This window comes from Triticum urartu, chromosome 7A (assembly GCF_056163025.1).
Source record: "Triticum urartu cultivar PI428250 chromosome 7A, HENAU_Tu73, whole genome shotgun sequence".
In the NCBI taxonomy this organism is placed as follows: domain Eukaryota; kingdom Viridiplantae; phylum Streptophyta; class Magnoliopsida; order Poales; family Poaceae; genus Triticum; species Triticum urartu.
The window spans coordinates 236,535,706-236,552,553 of NC_141879.1; the positions used below are offsets into that span (position 1 = coordinate 236,535,706).

Sequence of the window (16,848 nt, forward strand, 5' to 3'; positions counted from 1 at the left end):
TGGGTTGGCATGGTAGTGTCATTAGGATTTTTTGCCTGAATGTGTTAGTGAGCACTCATTCCACACAGTTTTCTATCTATGATGGACTGAAAACTGAAGCTGAAATATTTTGGCAGGTAGTTAATTGTAAGGGCGATCTTGCACAGTTCTACCTGATGCACTGCGTAATCAAGTCTTTCCAGACTTGTTGAGCGCCTTTCCCCAGCTACAGGTTTGCAAATTCACCTTTTCTAGCTTGCTTCCCTGCTGTAATTTCCCAGTTTATATTGTTCCATGCAGATAATTGCATAACAAAGGTTAATTCTGTCAATCAAAGACTCAACTTGCAAGTGATCCTCATGCCTTTGATTGATTTGGTTGGTTTGCCTGATGTTTATTATCTAGAAAACTAAAGTATTATTTTCTTCTGTGCTTCACCACTTAAAGAAAGGATTAACATATAGGTCCAGGTGCACTTTTTTGTCTTCACCTGATTGAAAATTATCATGTTAGCTAAGGCATTTTTGAGGGCAAAGCACACTATTATATATTTATGGTGTTTTATTTTATTGTGGTGCCATAATTTGATGATGAACCTATATTTTCGTAAATTCAAGGTATAACATGGTAAAGCTTACAATGCAATTACAATGAAGTGCAGAGTTCTAGTACTACGAATATCGATTGGTCTTATTAACGGATATGAAGTTTCTTTTTTATTTTACTATGAAGCAAGTCATCACAAAAATTCTCTTGCAGCCAAGTGTTGATATCAAAACGGTGCCATCTCAACTCATGGATATACTGCCACAAGTCCTGAAGTGAGCATCCCCTGAAATTGTAGTCCTCGTAACTAAAAAACAATTAGTGATCAGAAATGATACTCCCTCCGTCCGGGAATACTTGTCATCAAGATGAATAAAAGAGGATGTATCTAGATGTATTTTAGTTCTAGATACACCCCTTTTTATCCATTTTGATGACAAGTATTTCCGGACGAAGGGAGTACCCATTAACGAAGTATGAATTTATGTCATTTACATGTAGGATTAAAATTGGTGTAGTAACTAACCGTAATAAAGAGATCATCTCGGTCAAACTTCGAGCACGATGAGTCCAGTACTTTAATCTCACGCTTTTTGGTATTCACAACAGCTAAATACCAATGTGTGTTGCTCGTATTTATTGGAAGTTCAATCTGTAATAAAGAGAATTAGGAAAATAAAAAATAAAAATGTATGAAACCTAGATCATGAAAATTATGGATATGGATATTACCATGTCATGCTTCATATATATTTTGACAAAATCTGTCATAAACTTACTATCTTCTTGTATTCCAAGGTTACCATCCCGTCTTAATAGCGAGGTAACAAAAGGACTCTCAAATATACTTTGCTATCATTCTGGACTTGTATTTGGTCCTTTATACAACATATATATGCGCTGATCACCTATAATTAAGATTTAAAAAATACATTCTTCAGAAACTTGCATGCTAGATTAGCTTTTGCTGGTACATAATAGTACCGAATGAGCTAGAGAAAATAACATGGCATTCTCCATCATGTGTATGTCACTGATATCCCTTTTCCCACAAATCTAGAATCTACAGCCGACAGACCTAGCACATTGAGGGGAACATCATACATGGTGGGCTGACAACATTCTGAAAATTAATACGCAATTATCCTGATTCCCGAAGTAGAATTGTTAGAGATCATACTGAATTTTCGGCAACAACATACATGAGCTTCAGAGAGGAGAAGAAACAGAAATGCTGCTTCAGACCAAACAAGGCATGCTCTCTGTATCTCTCCTCTTCTTTAAGGATTCGTAGTAGCAAGGTTGAGCAATATCAGAAATTCAGAAGCATGAGAGACAGGGTGCAATTAGTGTTGTAGGTTCAATTCCGGTTTGCTAATTAGGATGAAACCAACTACAATAGCAAAGTAAAATATGAGACACGGGGAGATTTTAATTACTACATTAACGCGGGACCACTATTACCAAGAATTGGAAGACGATGGCCAATAGAGCATGATGATGCATTGCAGAGTATGTGGACGACTGAAACATGGCAAGATTTGAAACAGGATGATTAAGAGCAGTGCTAAACTGAACCAAAAGCGTACAGTTGATGAATCCATATGCAAAGTCCACCAAGTTACCAAAGTTATTTAAATAATCTTTAAATAACACAATCCAAAATCATCGATCCACAGCATATATAAGATTATAAGGTCAGTCCTAATAGGATATATAGCCATAAGTATCTTACAACTGAACTTATGGTAGCTAAATAGCTCCGATACTGAACATGTAGTTATTGTTCAGCTATTTGCAATATGATAAAGGATACAAATGCTTCACATCTCTTGTTTTCTCTTCTATTATATGCTTTACAAAGGTTAGTCAGTAGGAGATGCACTTGTTCTGTGGGTCTAATTTTTGACTTCTATATAACTGTCAGTTTTAAACATATATTGGATGACTGAAACATGTCAAGATTTGGCCTCACTCTAATTTCTACCCTTGGTGACAGACTGAAAGAACCGGATCATCAGCCTCCACGATGAGACACACACAGCAAGGCAGACTCGGCCCTGCTCCAGCGAGTACAGGGGTTTGTCAACTGTCAGCGTCCGAGCTCAGACCGCTCATCACACCTCCAACCATGCTCATGAACACCTCATGCATGAGATCCAATGGAAGAAGGAAGACTTGTATGATGTGATAGCCAAGCAATAGTACGGCAACAGAGGTATCTTTGGAAAGCTTTCGACGGCTGCAGGCAACATTGGTTGGCTGGACGGACGTTCTTGTTCCTCCAGCGAACTCGGCAGCAACATTGGACGTTCCGTCGAAAATTGCAATTTCGACGGGCTTTGATGGAGCTTGATTGATGGAGATTCCGGCCGAGTTCCTTTCCTTCTTATAGGAGGCAACACAAATCGGGGTCGGGCACTGAATTGCTTGGAGTTGGAGAAGGACACGGACTGCAATTTTCCATCCAAATCACGACAGAGAAGCACACCGAAGATTGGGAAGGATACAGCGGAAGAGGCCGGAGGGGACTGGCAGCCGCGGACAGCAAGCGAGCGAGCGTACGATGGCCGCCGTCGCCGTCGGGATAGCTCGCTGCAGCGGCATCCTCCTCATCCTGATTCTCTCCGTCGTGATGGCCTGGGAGTCCGCGCTGGCCGTGATGGCCTGGGAGTCCGCGCTGGTGGGGGATAGGTGCGCCGTGGGCTCGCAGTCGCCGTGCGGTGCCGGGATGCATTGCGCCTCCTGCTCCCTGCTTGTCGGGGCTCCTGCTCCGCCACCTCGTCTGTCGTCGCCGGCACGGCCTCGGGGTCCTCCTGGTGGGCGACAGGTGCGCCGCGGGCTCGCAGTCACCATGCGGCGCCGGCATACTCTCCTGCTCCCCGTTGGCCGGGGCCCCTGCTCCGCCACCCGTCCACCCCGTTCGCCGCGGCGACCTGCAACACTGCCGGTGTGACAGTGAGCGTCTGCATATACGAAGAAACAGAGGACACGCGAAAGGGCTTCTCTGTTTTATTGAATCGTTTTTTCAGATACACTTACATAGGGAGTGCGGGTTGAATACCAAAAAATAGAAGGGCTTTTCTGTAAAAGTGCCGCGACGACATAGGAGATTAGGAAAAGATTTTGACGAAAATTTTGGTACCCCAAATTAGTACCACCTCGTTTATATTATGATTTTGTTTATACAAATCTTTCCCTAATAATAAAGCACGGATTGACCCCGTGGGTTCACCGTCACAATACGCTTCTTCCCATGATTTTACGCTTTTAGTTTGAATTTAAAACATATACGCGAGGTGGTACTAAAATTGTTTCGTTCGCTGGTGACGATTGTTTCCTAGCGTAGTCGATGTTGGGCTGGAGCCAGGCGAGTCTGCTCGGTCAGATGGGCCAACTCTGCCCATAGCTCGGAAAAATTCGTACGTCAACCCAACCTTTGATCGGATTCAAAAAAAAAAATCGTCCGCCAGCTCTACCAAAAATAAATTGTATTTGGGCCACATAGCCCGCCAGGCCTCTTCTGGGCCGTGCGTGAGAACGATAGCTATTGGGGATCGAACTCATGATCTCCTATCCCGCGGAACAGCACAACAACCAACTAAGCCAAGTTATTTTGCTTGAAGTTAGTACCACATCGTTGCTTTAAAAAGATTAGTACCAATTTATATACAAGCAAGTCTCCTATATTATCAGCAAGTCTCCTAAAAAAGAGGGCCGCGAGAGAGCGGACAAGAGGGAAGGCTGAATTTGAGAGCTGATTTGTGGGTATTAAAGGAAAGAAAGAACACTTGTGTATTAAAGGAAGGAATTGAGCACAGATTTGCAGGTGGTATTAAAGGAAGGAAGGAAGGATTTCAGGATTGTGGGTTGCATGGATAATTATGAATACTTGTGTACTAAAAGGAAGGAATTTGAGGCAGATTTGTGGGCTGCCAAATTATATAAATGAAGGAAGGAAGCATTTCGGAGGATTGTTGTGCTTGACAAGTGGGCTAGGTGTGAAACAAATGTGGCTTGGTGTGAAAAAAATGAAGCAAAAAATAGATTAAAAAAAATTACCACTGAGGACGAGGAAGGTAAGGGAGGAGCGCAACGACAACGCCAGCGTTGACATGGACATGCAACTTTTTAAATTTCGCTGGCAATCATGTAATTAAAGTAGAAAGAATTTGACGAGGTGATCTTCTAAAATTCAGTTTCCATCGAGGGTGACTAACCGTTTATTTATGAAGTTTACTTAGACATGTGTGTAGAGTATAAATAATCATGTTATGTACCAGCACCGTTTAGACCTTATTTAGGCGGTACAAGTGTAGGACAAGCCCTTTATTCATGAAACAAGTCCACGACATTGCAAATTCAAAGTGAGCATGAGTAGGAAAGTTGTATATGGTCTTCAGAAATAATTATTGAGCAGAGGTCCACATTTTTTCCCGTTGCAACGCACGGGCATTTTTTGCTAGTTATAAAAACGTATTAGACATGAGAAGAAAGCGTATTGTGACGGTGAACCCACGGAGTCAATCCGTGCTTTATTATTAGGGATAGACTAGCACATATGCCCGTGCGTTGCAACGGGAAAGACAATTAGAATGTCTACCAAAGCACTAAGCACTCATCAACGCGACTCTACAACACCCAACGGTGCAACCTGGTGGCAACCGAGAGGTGCATGCCAAGGTCTAGCAGAAATGTACATTAGTCAGGCATTAAAAACCATGGTAGGCATGCGATATTTTTGATATGCTTTTTTGTACGATAGTTTATTGACACCATACATGAATAAATCAAAGTTCATCCCTTTCAGTTTCTTGGGGCTATCTTAGGAATTTTAGCCAACCCACTTTGTCCAATTAACACACTTGCTTTTTTGTACGAATTTTGATGCATACGATGTGGTTCCCGAATTAGTACCACCTCGTATATATGTTTTAAATTCAAACTGAAAGCGTGAATTTACAACAAGAAAGCGTATTGTGACGGTGAATCCACGGAGTCAATCCGTGCTTTATTATTAGGGAGAGATTAGGGATAGAAAATAAAAAAAATAAAAATAAAAACTAGCAAAAATGCCCGTGCGTTGCAACGGGTATAAAATAAATCTGAGAGTTGGTGTGGTATTCGTGAGTTTATCTATTATGGTGAATAATAGGATTTTCCAATTAAATTGGTTGTAAGACTCATAAAGATCCACTTCATGAAGATCCCATTGTATTCCAAAAGCTCATAATCTTCTTCTCTACTAATAAAACCTACTCCTTCAACTCGCTATAAAAGATTGGATTATTTGTAATAAGTTGTTGATATTCAACAACCCTGCGTAAAAAGAATTACAGAAATCTAAACATTTATTGATTTGATAGATCAACAACTACTTCTTCAATGCATAAGTAATTATGCACCATTCACATACCTGTAGCAGCTTCAAATATAACATATATTAATTTCTATATCTCACAATGCCTATTAACGTTAATTTATAGTTATACTTTCCCACTTTCACAATTTGATGGCCAGAAAATAAAGAGTTTATAATACTTGGCGCTCTTTTGCTGACACATTGCCGCTAGTATTGCACACCCTCCACACCAACATGACCACTTCCGTGGTCATTATCATCGGGCCTCGATGGGATCGGGATTAGGGTATGCAGAGCTGCGAGGTAGATGGTACAACGGAGGGGACCCCTCCCAGCTGTCGTGCAGGGCGAAACAGGACGCGAGCAAGATGCACCGTTGTTGCACTCTTTTTGCTCTTCATCTCTCCTTCCTATCTCACCAAGACATAGATGACATACAAAAGTTAAGGAATATCTTGATGGTCGGTAAATACCAGTGAGTTCCAAATATCTTCTTCCTTAAAAAATATTATTTCTTTTCCATATTTCACTCATTCTTAATTATTATATCTGATATGTATTTGTAAGATGTGGTACGCATAAATATTAAACTATGACATCCAGCAGCAAGTAATTATAATTAATGGATGCGCTTCTCGGAAAATAAATTGTAATCGGTACACATGCATAGCATTTTTTTAGAAGAGTGCACATGCATAGAAATCCAGCAGCTTCCGGTCCAAACAGAACATGTAGCGACAACACCCACCGCCCACTTCCCACTACGTGTCCCCTTATCCAAAACACATGGCCTTCTTCTCCATCCACCTGACGATCTCCCTTCTCTTCTTCTCTATCCAGGGCAGCAACCCCCTCTTCTCTGTCGGTGAGGAACACCAGCACTGTCGCTCGATCTCAGTTGTCGCCCCGTACTCCGGATCTGGCCACAACAGGCCTTACCTCCTCCAGCCACGCGCAAGCAGGCCAAGGCCAAGGCCGACGCCCGACCCACCCCCTCTCATCCTCTCATGTTTTCTTCAGGGAACCTGCCAATGGAGGTCGCCGCCTCTCCATCTCGATCTGTCCGCCACCGGATCCACGCCGGAGCATCTGGATCCGCCACGCAGACATGGATGGGCGCCTTGGAGCTCCCCTCTGCCGTCGCCTGATCTGGGCATCTAGCCGGCCGCCCGTGCTCCGAATCCGGTGAACAACCTCGCCTCCGACCCGATTCAGACCGACGCCCACAGCCTCCTTCCACCACGTGCGCCAAGCATGCCCCTAGGTCCGACCGATCATGCGCCGCTCATCCTCGTTGTTTTTTTGTTTGAGTCAACCTCACTGCTTCTTTTTGCTCCCAGCTCGCGAGGAGGCCTTGCGCCTCGTCCAGCCGCGGCCCACCTGCCGTGTCAGTCAGCCCAGCCGCCTGCGGAGTGATGCGGTGCTCGGCGACGACCGTCTATACGGCGACACAGCAACTCGTCCATGCCACAGCGCTACGGTGCAACCTCGAGGCGACGTTGCTGGTGCTGCAAGTCATCCGCGGCGGAGCTGTAGTGGAGCACTCTCCGGCGGTTCCCCGTGCTCCGATGCAACATTCGCGCGGCGGCTCCCGGTGCTGCATCGCAGCACTCGCCAGCGGCGAATGCAGCGTCATGTGGTGCTGCAATGAAGCTCGCCGTCGGGTCCTCTTGCGCCGATGCAGCGCTCGCGCGGCGGCTAGATGCTGCTGCTATGGAGCGCTTGCCGGTGGCTCCCGGTGGTGCATCGTATCGCTTGCCAACGGCTTGAATGTAGCGTTCGATGGTGCTGCAATGGAGCTCGCCGGCGGGTTCCCTTGCGTCGATGCAGCGCTCGCTGGCGACTAGATGCTGCTGCTATGGAGCGCTCGCGCGGTGGCTCCCGAGGGTGCATCGCAGCGCTCGGTGCTGCTGCAATGGAGCTCGCCGCCGGGTTATGGGTGATGTGTCGCAACGCTGACCGGCGGCTCCGCGTGCCGCGTTGGAGCGCTTGCCGGCAACTATCCTTGCTGTGAGATCGAAGCAGAGAGAGTAAATTGTACAGAAGTACCACAATTGGGGCATTGGAAGCAGATTGGTACCAAGTTTGGTAATTTTTACATGTCAGTATTAAGTCTGGGGCTAGACGTTACAAAAAGGTCTAAATCGCGTATAAACGCGTATTGACAGTGTATCTGACCGGCGGGGCCCGCATGTCAGCTGCCGATGTGGCATTTTTTTTGCAAAAACACCCCGCACGGCGGCGGCCGGTCTGGATCGAGGGGGGAGGGGGGATCCATCAAGCCTGAGCTCCCATCGCATCATCGCGGCCCCCGCTTGCGCTGGAGCTGCTGTAGGATCTAGAAGTAGATGTGTCTAGAGGGGGGGGGGGGGTGATTAGACACTTAGTGCTAAAGTTGCAATTTTTAGGCCTTTTTGGTTTGAGTGGAGTTTTAGGCATAATTTCAACATACACAATACATATCAAGCAAGCATGCAAACAGTATATGAGCAACGGAATGTAAAGCATGTAACTTGCAAGAATGTAAGGAGAAGGGTTTGGAGAATTCAAACGCAATTGGAGACACGAATGTTTTTTCCGTGGTTCGGATAGGTGGTGCTATCCTACATCCACATTGATGGAGACTTCAACCCACAAAGGGTAACGGTTGCGCGAGTCCACGGAGGGCTCCACCCACAAAGGGTAACGCTTGCGCGAGTCCACGGAGGGCTCCACCCATGAAGGGTCCACGAAGAAGCAACCACCCACAAAGGGTCCACGAAGTAGCAACCTTGTCTATCCCACCATGGCCATCGCCCATGAAGGACTTGCCTCACTAGCGGTAGATCTTCACGAAGTAGGCGATCTCCTTGCCCTTACAAACTCCTTGGTTCAACTCCACAATCTTGTCAGAGGCTCTCAAGTGACACCTAGCCAAATGGTGTGTAGATAATGAACTCCTTGCTCTTGTGCTTCAAATGATAGTCTCCCCAACCCTCAACTCACTCTCATAGGATTTGGATTTGGTGGAAAGAAGATTTGAGTGGAAAGCAACTTGGGGAAGGCTAGAGATCAAGATTCATATGGTAGGAATGGAATATCTTGGTCTCAACACATGAGTAGGTGGTTCTCTCTCAGAACATATGAGTTGGAAGTGTAGAAGTGTTCTGATGGCTCTCTCATTGAATGAAGAGGAGGTGGAGGGGTATATATAGCCTCCACACAAAATCCAACCGTTACTCACAGTTTTCCAATCTCGGTGGGACCGAATCAACAAACTCGGTCGGACCGAAAAGGTAAACCTAGTGACCGTTAGAGATTTTCGGTGGGACTGACATGCAACTCGGTAGGACCGATATGGTTAGGGTTTGGGCATAACGTAATCTCGGTGAGACCGATTACACAAACTCGGTGAGACCGATTTTGGTAATTAGCTAACCAGAGAGTTGGTCAGGCAAACTCGGTGGGACCGATTTGCTCTTTCGGTGAGACCGAAAAGTTACAAAAAGGAAACACTGAATTTACATTGCAATCTCGATGGGACCGATTCGCTTTTTCGGTGAGACCGAAAAGTTACGAAAGGGAAACAGAGAGTTTGCAACCCCATTTCGGTGAGACCGAGATCCCTATCGGTAGAACCGAATTGCTAGGGTTTTGGCAGTGGCTTATGACAAGTGAAAACTCGGTGGCGCCGGATAGAAAGAATCGGTAGGTCTGAGTTTGGCTTTGGGTTTAGGTCATATGTGGAAGTGGGAAAGTAGCTGAGGATTTTGGAGCATATCATTAAGCACATGAAGCAAGAGGCTCATTAAGCAACACCTCATCCCTCCTTGATAGTATTGGCTTTTCCTATGGACTCAATGTGATCTTGGATCACTAAAATATAAATGAAGAGTCTTGAGCTTGAAGCTTTAGCCAATCCTTTGTCCTTAGCATCTTGAAGGAGTTCCCACAACCTTTAGTCCATGCCACTCCATTGTTGAACTTATCTGAAACATACTAGATAGAAACATTAGTCCAACAAGAGATATGTTGTCATCAATTACCAAAACCACCTAGGGAGCACTTGTGCTTTCAGCTGCCCCTGCTCGCACCGCCGCGGCCTCTGCTCGTGGCCTCCACCATCTCCTTCGGGGCCTCTGCACAACGGAAGCGCCTCCCTCCCCCCTCTCCCCGTCCGAGCTCGACACCATCTCCGCGCTCATCCCACGACTCATCTCTGAGGGCCAGGTCCCCGCCGTCGGCCGCCTCCTCTCCGCAGCACTCCTCCTGCCCAGCTCCTCGGAGCGCCTCCCGTCCCCTCCGCTCGCGGAGCACCTCGCCTCCCTCCCCACGCTCACCCCGGCCTTCGCCCTGCTCACCGCGCTCCGCCACCACCCCGTCCGCCCCTCGCCGCTCCCGCTCGCCACCCCGCTCCTCGGCCACCTCCTCGCGATGCACCACGCCCGCGAGGCCGCTTTCGTGCTCCGCTGGCTCTGCCGCCTCGACTCCCCGCGCCGGCCCGACGCCGCCACCTACGGCATCGCCGTCGCCGGGTTCTGCAGGTTCGGGGACCCCAGGAGCGCGCTCGTCGCCCTCGACGAGATGGCCTCCGACGGGGTTCCGCCCTCACTGGAGCTGCAGGAGGCGGTGCGGGATGCGATGCTGCAGGACGCGAGGATCGAGGAGGCGTGGGCGCTGGAGGAGGCTATGCGGCCGCCGGAGTCCAAGAAGACGGGAACCAAGGCGACGCGTCAAGAGAGAGAGCTTCGGGTGAGAGAGAGAGAGAAGAAAAAATGGAAGGAGGAAGAGAAGGAGAGAGGCAGGGTGCGGGGATGACCTGGTCCTGATCGCCGGTGGTGGTGCTCCGGTGGCCGGCCGGCAGCGTGGCGAGGAGGAGGCCAGAGCGGGGCGGGGGTTACGGGAGGCGAAGGAGCTCGGGCTCGAGGGGCTCCTCCCCTCGATCCAGATCGGGCCCTGCCGCGCGTGAGCACGAAGGAGGCGCGGGGGGTTTCTGCAAAAAAAATGCCACATCGGCAGCTGACATGCGGACCCCGCCGGTCAGATACACCGTCAATACGCGTTTATACGCGATTTAGACCTTTTTGTAACGTCTAGCCCTAGACTTGATACTGACATGTAAAAATTACCAAACTTGGTACCAATCTGTTTTCAATGCTTCAATTATGATACTTCTACGCAATTTACTCAAGCAGAGAAGTGCGTGCGTTGACTTATCTACAGCTTAGAGAAACAAATCAAATGGTGCGGTCGGGCTACATCAAACGGTCAGCAAGGTGGTTTTAATTATGGATGAAATCAACCGACTTATCCGTAGCAGCCGTGTCGTGGAAGAAGATGTGTAGTTTCCTTATGCGTGCAATCCAAATAACACGTGTTTGTCAGATTCCATGCTTGCATGTTTCCGAAGGTCGATCCGGTCCGGTGGCAATTTGTTTTGGGCTGGCAGCCTGGCACCGCATGCATAGTCAGATTGCACATGACGTGATTTCCCAAATTAGTACTACCTCACGTATATGTTTTAAATTTAAAATGAAGCGTAAACTTAAGGGGAAAAACGTATTGTGACGGTGAACCCGACATATCCTCGTGTATTGCAACGGGGTAATAAAGACATAGACATTATTTTATTAGCAAACTTGATGACAATACCTGTATGGATTTCGTACAAATTTTAGTAAAATATCTTTAGCTACATAGAAAATGCATATAACACCAACATCTTAATCTTCGATCAAAAACACGAAGGTAACAAAACTCTTATAACTGTGGATAAAGCTACAATATATCAGCCTACTTTAAATTGAACTACATCAATTTCTGCACCCTCATTAATCCAAAAAGATTGAGATGGTCACATTAGTCGCCTTCCGATATGAATTCAGTCAATTGCTTGGTATCATCTATACAGAAGGAGAAAAGGTAATCAATCATTTTCTTACATCTATATATGTCATATTGGTAGTGACGTGTAATTTTATGTGAATGACGTTTTATGAAATTGAAGTAGCTAAGGATTAATAGTGGAAAATTTATAAAAAAAACATATCTTTTGTTCTGAGCAATCATAAATAATCTACACTGGAATTAGTTAATGCCAGATTTGCAAGTGGCCTAAAAAATGGCCTATGTCTCATGCGTATTGTTGCTCAAGTGACCAACACACAAATTCTTTACTTCTGCCGAATTCCATTTGATCATGTACAAGCAAGGCACATCTGATATTACTCGAGCATAGGTTCAACAATATTGTTTATTTAATGTTTACCATGTAATATGCACTTATTTTCCGCCAAGCCCCCAGCTGCTCCTATATAGTCTATTGAAGTCTGAATCCTATGAAATGCAAAGTGCCGCTCCTTGTGCAGGGGATAGCCTCACATGGTCGTGCATGTAGAATTGAATCTATCTACACATATGTTGACATTTACCCTTGACGTTTTTTCCCTTTCCTTCCTTGCCTTGCTCGAATGGAATTTATGTTTCAAACTTCCTGCTCATAATAGCGCAATCGAAATTTATTTCTTCTTTTGGTTTCTTTCCTTTCGTGCTCATATCCTGGGACCCACTTCTTGAGGTGGAGGATTAATTTCCTTCCTTCTTTTTCCTTCAAAGAGAAATTTATTTCTTCTTTTGATTTATTTCCTTTCGTGCTCATATCCTAGGACCCACTCCTTGAGGTGGTTGATTAATTTCAAATCACAGACAAATATAAATTGGTGTAATGTGGTACTCCCTCCGTTCGAAAATACTTGTCTTAGTAATGGATGTATGTAGACTTATTTTAGTTATAGGTACATCCATTTTATCCATTTCTAAGACAAGTATTTCCGGACAGAGGGAGTATAATATAGCAAGGTGGGACTAAGGGCGACTTGGTTTGGTGGCTCTTTCTCTACCCGATCGGCGGGAGTTCGATCCGTATACGAAGGGAAAAGCAAGTAAAATAGTACCATCTCGGATGTAGAAAATAATATAGGTGAAAAAACTGAAAGCGTAAATTCATGAAAAGAAGCATATTGTGAAGGTGAACCCACGAAGTCAATCCATGCTTTATTATTATTAGGGAAAGACTAACACAAATGCCCATGCGTTGCAACGTGAGAAAACTTTAACGTAGAATCAAATTTAATGAGTTGTAAAATGTGGCTCATTTTATAAATGTTCTCGGTGCGCCACTTCTGACAAATCGAAATTTTGTATAATCATCAAACTGACCCTCTTTTTTGATTTCGACTTCTTGGTTTTATTTCTTTTTGTAACGGAAAAAATCATAGCTTTTTAATAAACATTGTGCATTTTTAAAATTTGAACTTCAAGTTTTTTTGTACAAAACCGTGAAAATCCCTTTTTTATTCTGGCAACCTAAAAAAAGATTCTAGCAAATTAAAAACGCACACATATCAATTAAAACACCACTGACAGCAACTTGCAACTTTTTTGATGAATCCCTCGGTGTCTCTTTTTTGTGCAACCATTTTTATTGACCTTCTCTAGGATGCGATTCTGAACTTTTCAAAAAGAAAATTGTAAGTGAATTCCGTCTGGTTACTTTGTCAAACAAATCGTCAAAAGAACAATTTTTAATGATGCTTTTGTGTTCTTGTTTTTTCTGAGCTTTTGACATTGCATTCTGTATGTCAGAACAGTTGGCATAACTATAGTCTGCTGATTTATTTTCCACCATGTATATTTTCTAAATCTAAAATCATATTGGTCAACATGGCCGTAAATCAACTTCTTTTGGGCCCAACTTATCTCTTCTCACCCATGGCCTAGCTTAAATCAATATGTTTTTAAGCTAGCGGCTGCTACATATGGTGATTAATGAGCACCCCTTCCCCTCCTGTTAGGGTTTCTCTTCCCCTCGGCGGCGATTTGATCGCCACTGTAGGGTTCGTCTCCCCTCCCTCCGTTCTCGCCGGCCAGTAGCGTTCGGACCGATCAAGGGGGTGCTCTTTGGAGCGATGCCCGGTCTTGGCGCTCGGGTTCTGGCGTTGGGGGTTGCTAGGGTTAGGTCACAAAGTACCCGATCAATTCTCTTTTCGGGTCAGGGAAAGAAGATGGCGTCTGAGGCGTCGAGCTCCAACGCTGCGACGGACCTGGAGGCGCTGATGAGTGAATTGGGACTCCAAGAGGAGGACATGGATGATGTGGTGGTGGAGAAGGAAGATCCGCTGCCGCCGACGGCAACTCGATGGATGGCCATAGCGCGAGTCCATACGGAAAAGAAATACAGTCAATATGGTTTCTTCAAGACAATGAGGGCAGCATGGGATCTCGCCCAACCAGTGCAGTTTTGACCCCTCAAGGAGAACCTCTACACTCTGCAATTTGCTTGCTTAGGCGACTGGGAGAGAGCTATGGATGAGGGGCCCTGGAACTACAAAGGCAATGCGGTGATTCTTGCTGAATATGACGGGTTCACAAAGCCGTCGCTGGTCAAGCTTGATTCCCTGGAGATATGGCTGCAGATACATGATCTACCTGATGGCTTCTACCCTCTCATCAAACCCCTTGCAAGGAAGGTGGGAGAATATATATATGCTGAACCTAAGTCACAAGATTTCGAGGGTAATTTCTACAGTGAGAATCCGCATTGATGTACACAAGCCTCTTAAGAATGCTGTCAGTCTGGTTCATGAGGGGAAGCGGCAGGTCTTCAAGGTTAAATATGAGAGGTTACCGGACTGGTGCGCAGTATGCGGCCACTTGGGACATCAGTACAAAGAGCACGGCGACAGCATCCATGCCAAATCTGCTTTAGTGTTTAAAGAACTGTGTGCGGGGTGGTTCAGAGGTGCTGGACCGGGACCGGGGCAGAATCCCAATGGGGGAAGAGGTGTTCGTGGAGGTCGTGGAAGAGGTGCTGGAAGGACGGGACAAACTGTTGGGAGAGGAGCAACAACAGAGTTCTACTCTGAAGCAGAAGATGAGCATGACACAGTGATGAAAGAGGCCGATGAGAACCGGAAGCGTACCCAAGATGGTATGAAGGCAAAACTGTTGGTGGCAAACCCTCCAGCCCAGGTGGCACCTGCAGACGCCAATATTTCAGCAGGGAAGACCCCGCTGATGCTACCGGCGCCCCCACCCCCTCCAGTCAGTCCAAGATCAAAGCAAGAGCCGAAGCGGACCAAGATGTCAACAGAGAAGGTTACAAAGATTGTTACAACCCTAGATCCAAAATCGGCGTCCTCCACCTCGGAGGAACGCCGGGGGCAATGAATACCTTATGCTGGAACTGTCGTGGCGTGGGCAATGCCGTGACAGTTAATGAGCTTCGCGATTTGGCGAAGAAGTTTGCCCCCCCTATCCTCTGTATCGTAGAAACTCAAGTAGAGAGAGGTAGGGTAGAAGCTCTTGCTGGAACATTGGGTTATGATAATTGTTATGCTATAGATAGTCAAGGGAGGAGTGGAGGAATTGGAGTTTTCTGGAACAATCCAATAAAATTTGATATTTTGGGTTACTCGTGTTATCGTATTGATTGCTCGGTTGTTGATCCTGGCAAGGATCCATGGAGGCTTACTTGTGTATATGGAGAGGCACAAACGCATCTCCGACACCAAACTTGGACAGTGTTAAAAAATATAAGTACTTTGAGTGCACTCCCTTGGCTCTGTATTGGTGATTTCAACGAGGTTCTACGTCCGGACGAACATGTGGGTATTGGACAGCGCAGCAATGCCCAAATTCAGGCTTTTCGAGACACTGTTGATGTTTGCATGTTGATGGACTTGGGCTATAAGGGACGCTTTTGGACTTTCGAGAAGAAGGTCGCTGGAGGAACTTTTACCCGTGTGAGGCTGGATAGGGCTCTTGGATTGGCTGAGTGGAGCGCTCAATTCCCTCTTGCAAGCCTATCACACCTCACTGCTGCAACTTCGGACCATTGTCCTATTCTACTGGAGATTAATGAGCATTAGAGGCCTACATGTAAACGTTCTTTCAGGTACGAGACCATGTGGGAGACCCACGAGCAGTGGAGGGACACCATTCTGGAGAGGTGGAACTCAAAACACCCGAGCCATACAGTTGAGGAGATTAGGAGGAAGATGTCTGATCTTGCTACAGACCTATCTAGGTGGAACAATGACACTTTCGGCAGCGTCCGATGGAGATAAAATCTCTTAAAGCTGAACTTGAGCGCTTGAGAGGGAATCCGGGGAGGACTGGACCGTCACATGCGGAGATCAAGATCAATGATAAGTTGGTGGAGCTCTACCATCGGGAGGAGTTGATGTGGCGTCAAAGATCCAGGATAGAGTGGCTGGCCGCGGGGGATAAAAACACAATTTTTTTTCCATTTGAGAGCAAGCATCCGGAGAAAGAATAATATGATTAAGGCACTGGCTAACTCACTTGGCGTGCTTATTGATGATCCTGGAGACCTAAGGGAGATGGTCAATGAGTTTTACCAGAACTTGTACACATCGGAAGGAGTGACGGGCATGGACGAGGTGTTGATGCATGTACCACAGAAGGTAACATCAGGGATGAATGATATTTTATGCGCACCATATACCAGCGACGAGGTGAAAACAACCCTGTTTCAGATGGCACCAACAAAGGCGCCGGGTCCTGATGGTTTCCCAGCACATTTCTACCAAAGACATTGGTCTTTATGCGGGGAGGAGGTCACTAGAGCCGTCTTCAGAATTGTAAGAGGGGAGGAGAGTGCTGAGAGCATAAATGATACTGTTTTGGTTCTAATACCAAAGGTAATGAATCCAACACTACTCCCTCAGTTTAGACCTATCAGTTTATGCAATGTGCTATACAAGATTGCTTCGAAGGTGGTTGCAAACAGGCTCAAGCAGATTCTTCCGGACATCATCTCTGAGGAGCAATCAGCCTTTGTCCCAGGGAGACTCATAACTGATAACATCATATGTGCCTATGAGTGCTTGCATTTCATGAAAAGGTCTAGAGCAAAATCAAATAGTTCATGTGCTCTCAAACTTGACATGATGAAGGCC

The 16,848-nt window shown here is 46.0% G+C and overlaps 1 protein-coding gene and 1 long non-coding RNA gene across 2 annotated transcripts; both read left to right on the forward strand.

Moving 5' to 3' along the window:
• The first annotated feature begins 6,581 nt into the window (after positions 1 to 6,581).
• On the forward strand, positions 6,582 to 7,985 carry LOC147959155 (uncharacterized). The gene is made up of 3 exons (XR_015611630.1): positions 6,582 to 6,752; positions 6,908 to 7,151; positions 7,228 to 7,985. It is a non-coding gene; the product is annotated as an uncharacterized LOC147959155 (long non-coding RNA).
• Position 7,986: 1 nt separating this feature from the next.
• Positions 7,987 to 15,993, forward strand: LOC125518691 (uncharacterized). Its single transcript, XM_087532519.1, has 4 exons — positions 7,987 to 8,035; positions 9,945 to 10,583; positions 14,737 to 14,812; positions 15,822 to 15,993. Exons 1-4 carry the CDS (start codon positions 7,987 to 7,989, stop codon positions 15,991 to 15,993), a joined length of 936 nt encoding a protein of 311 aa, XP_087388645.1.
• The last annotated feature ends 855 nt before the right edge of the window (positions 15,994 to 16,848 follow it).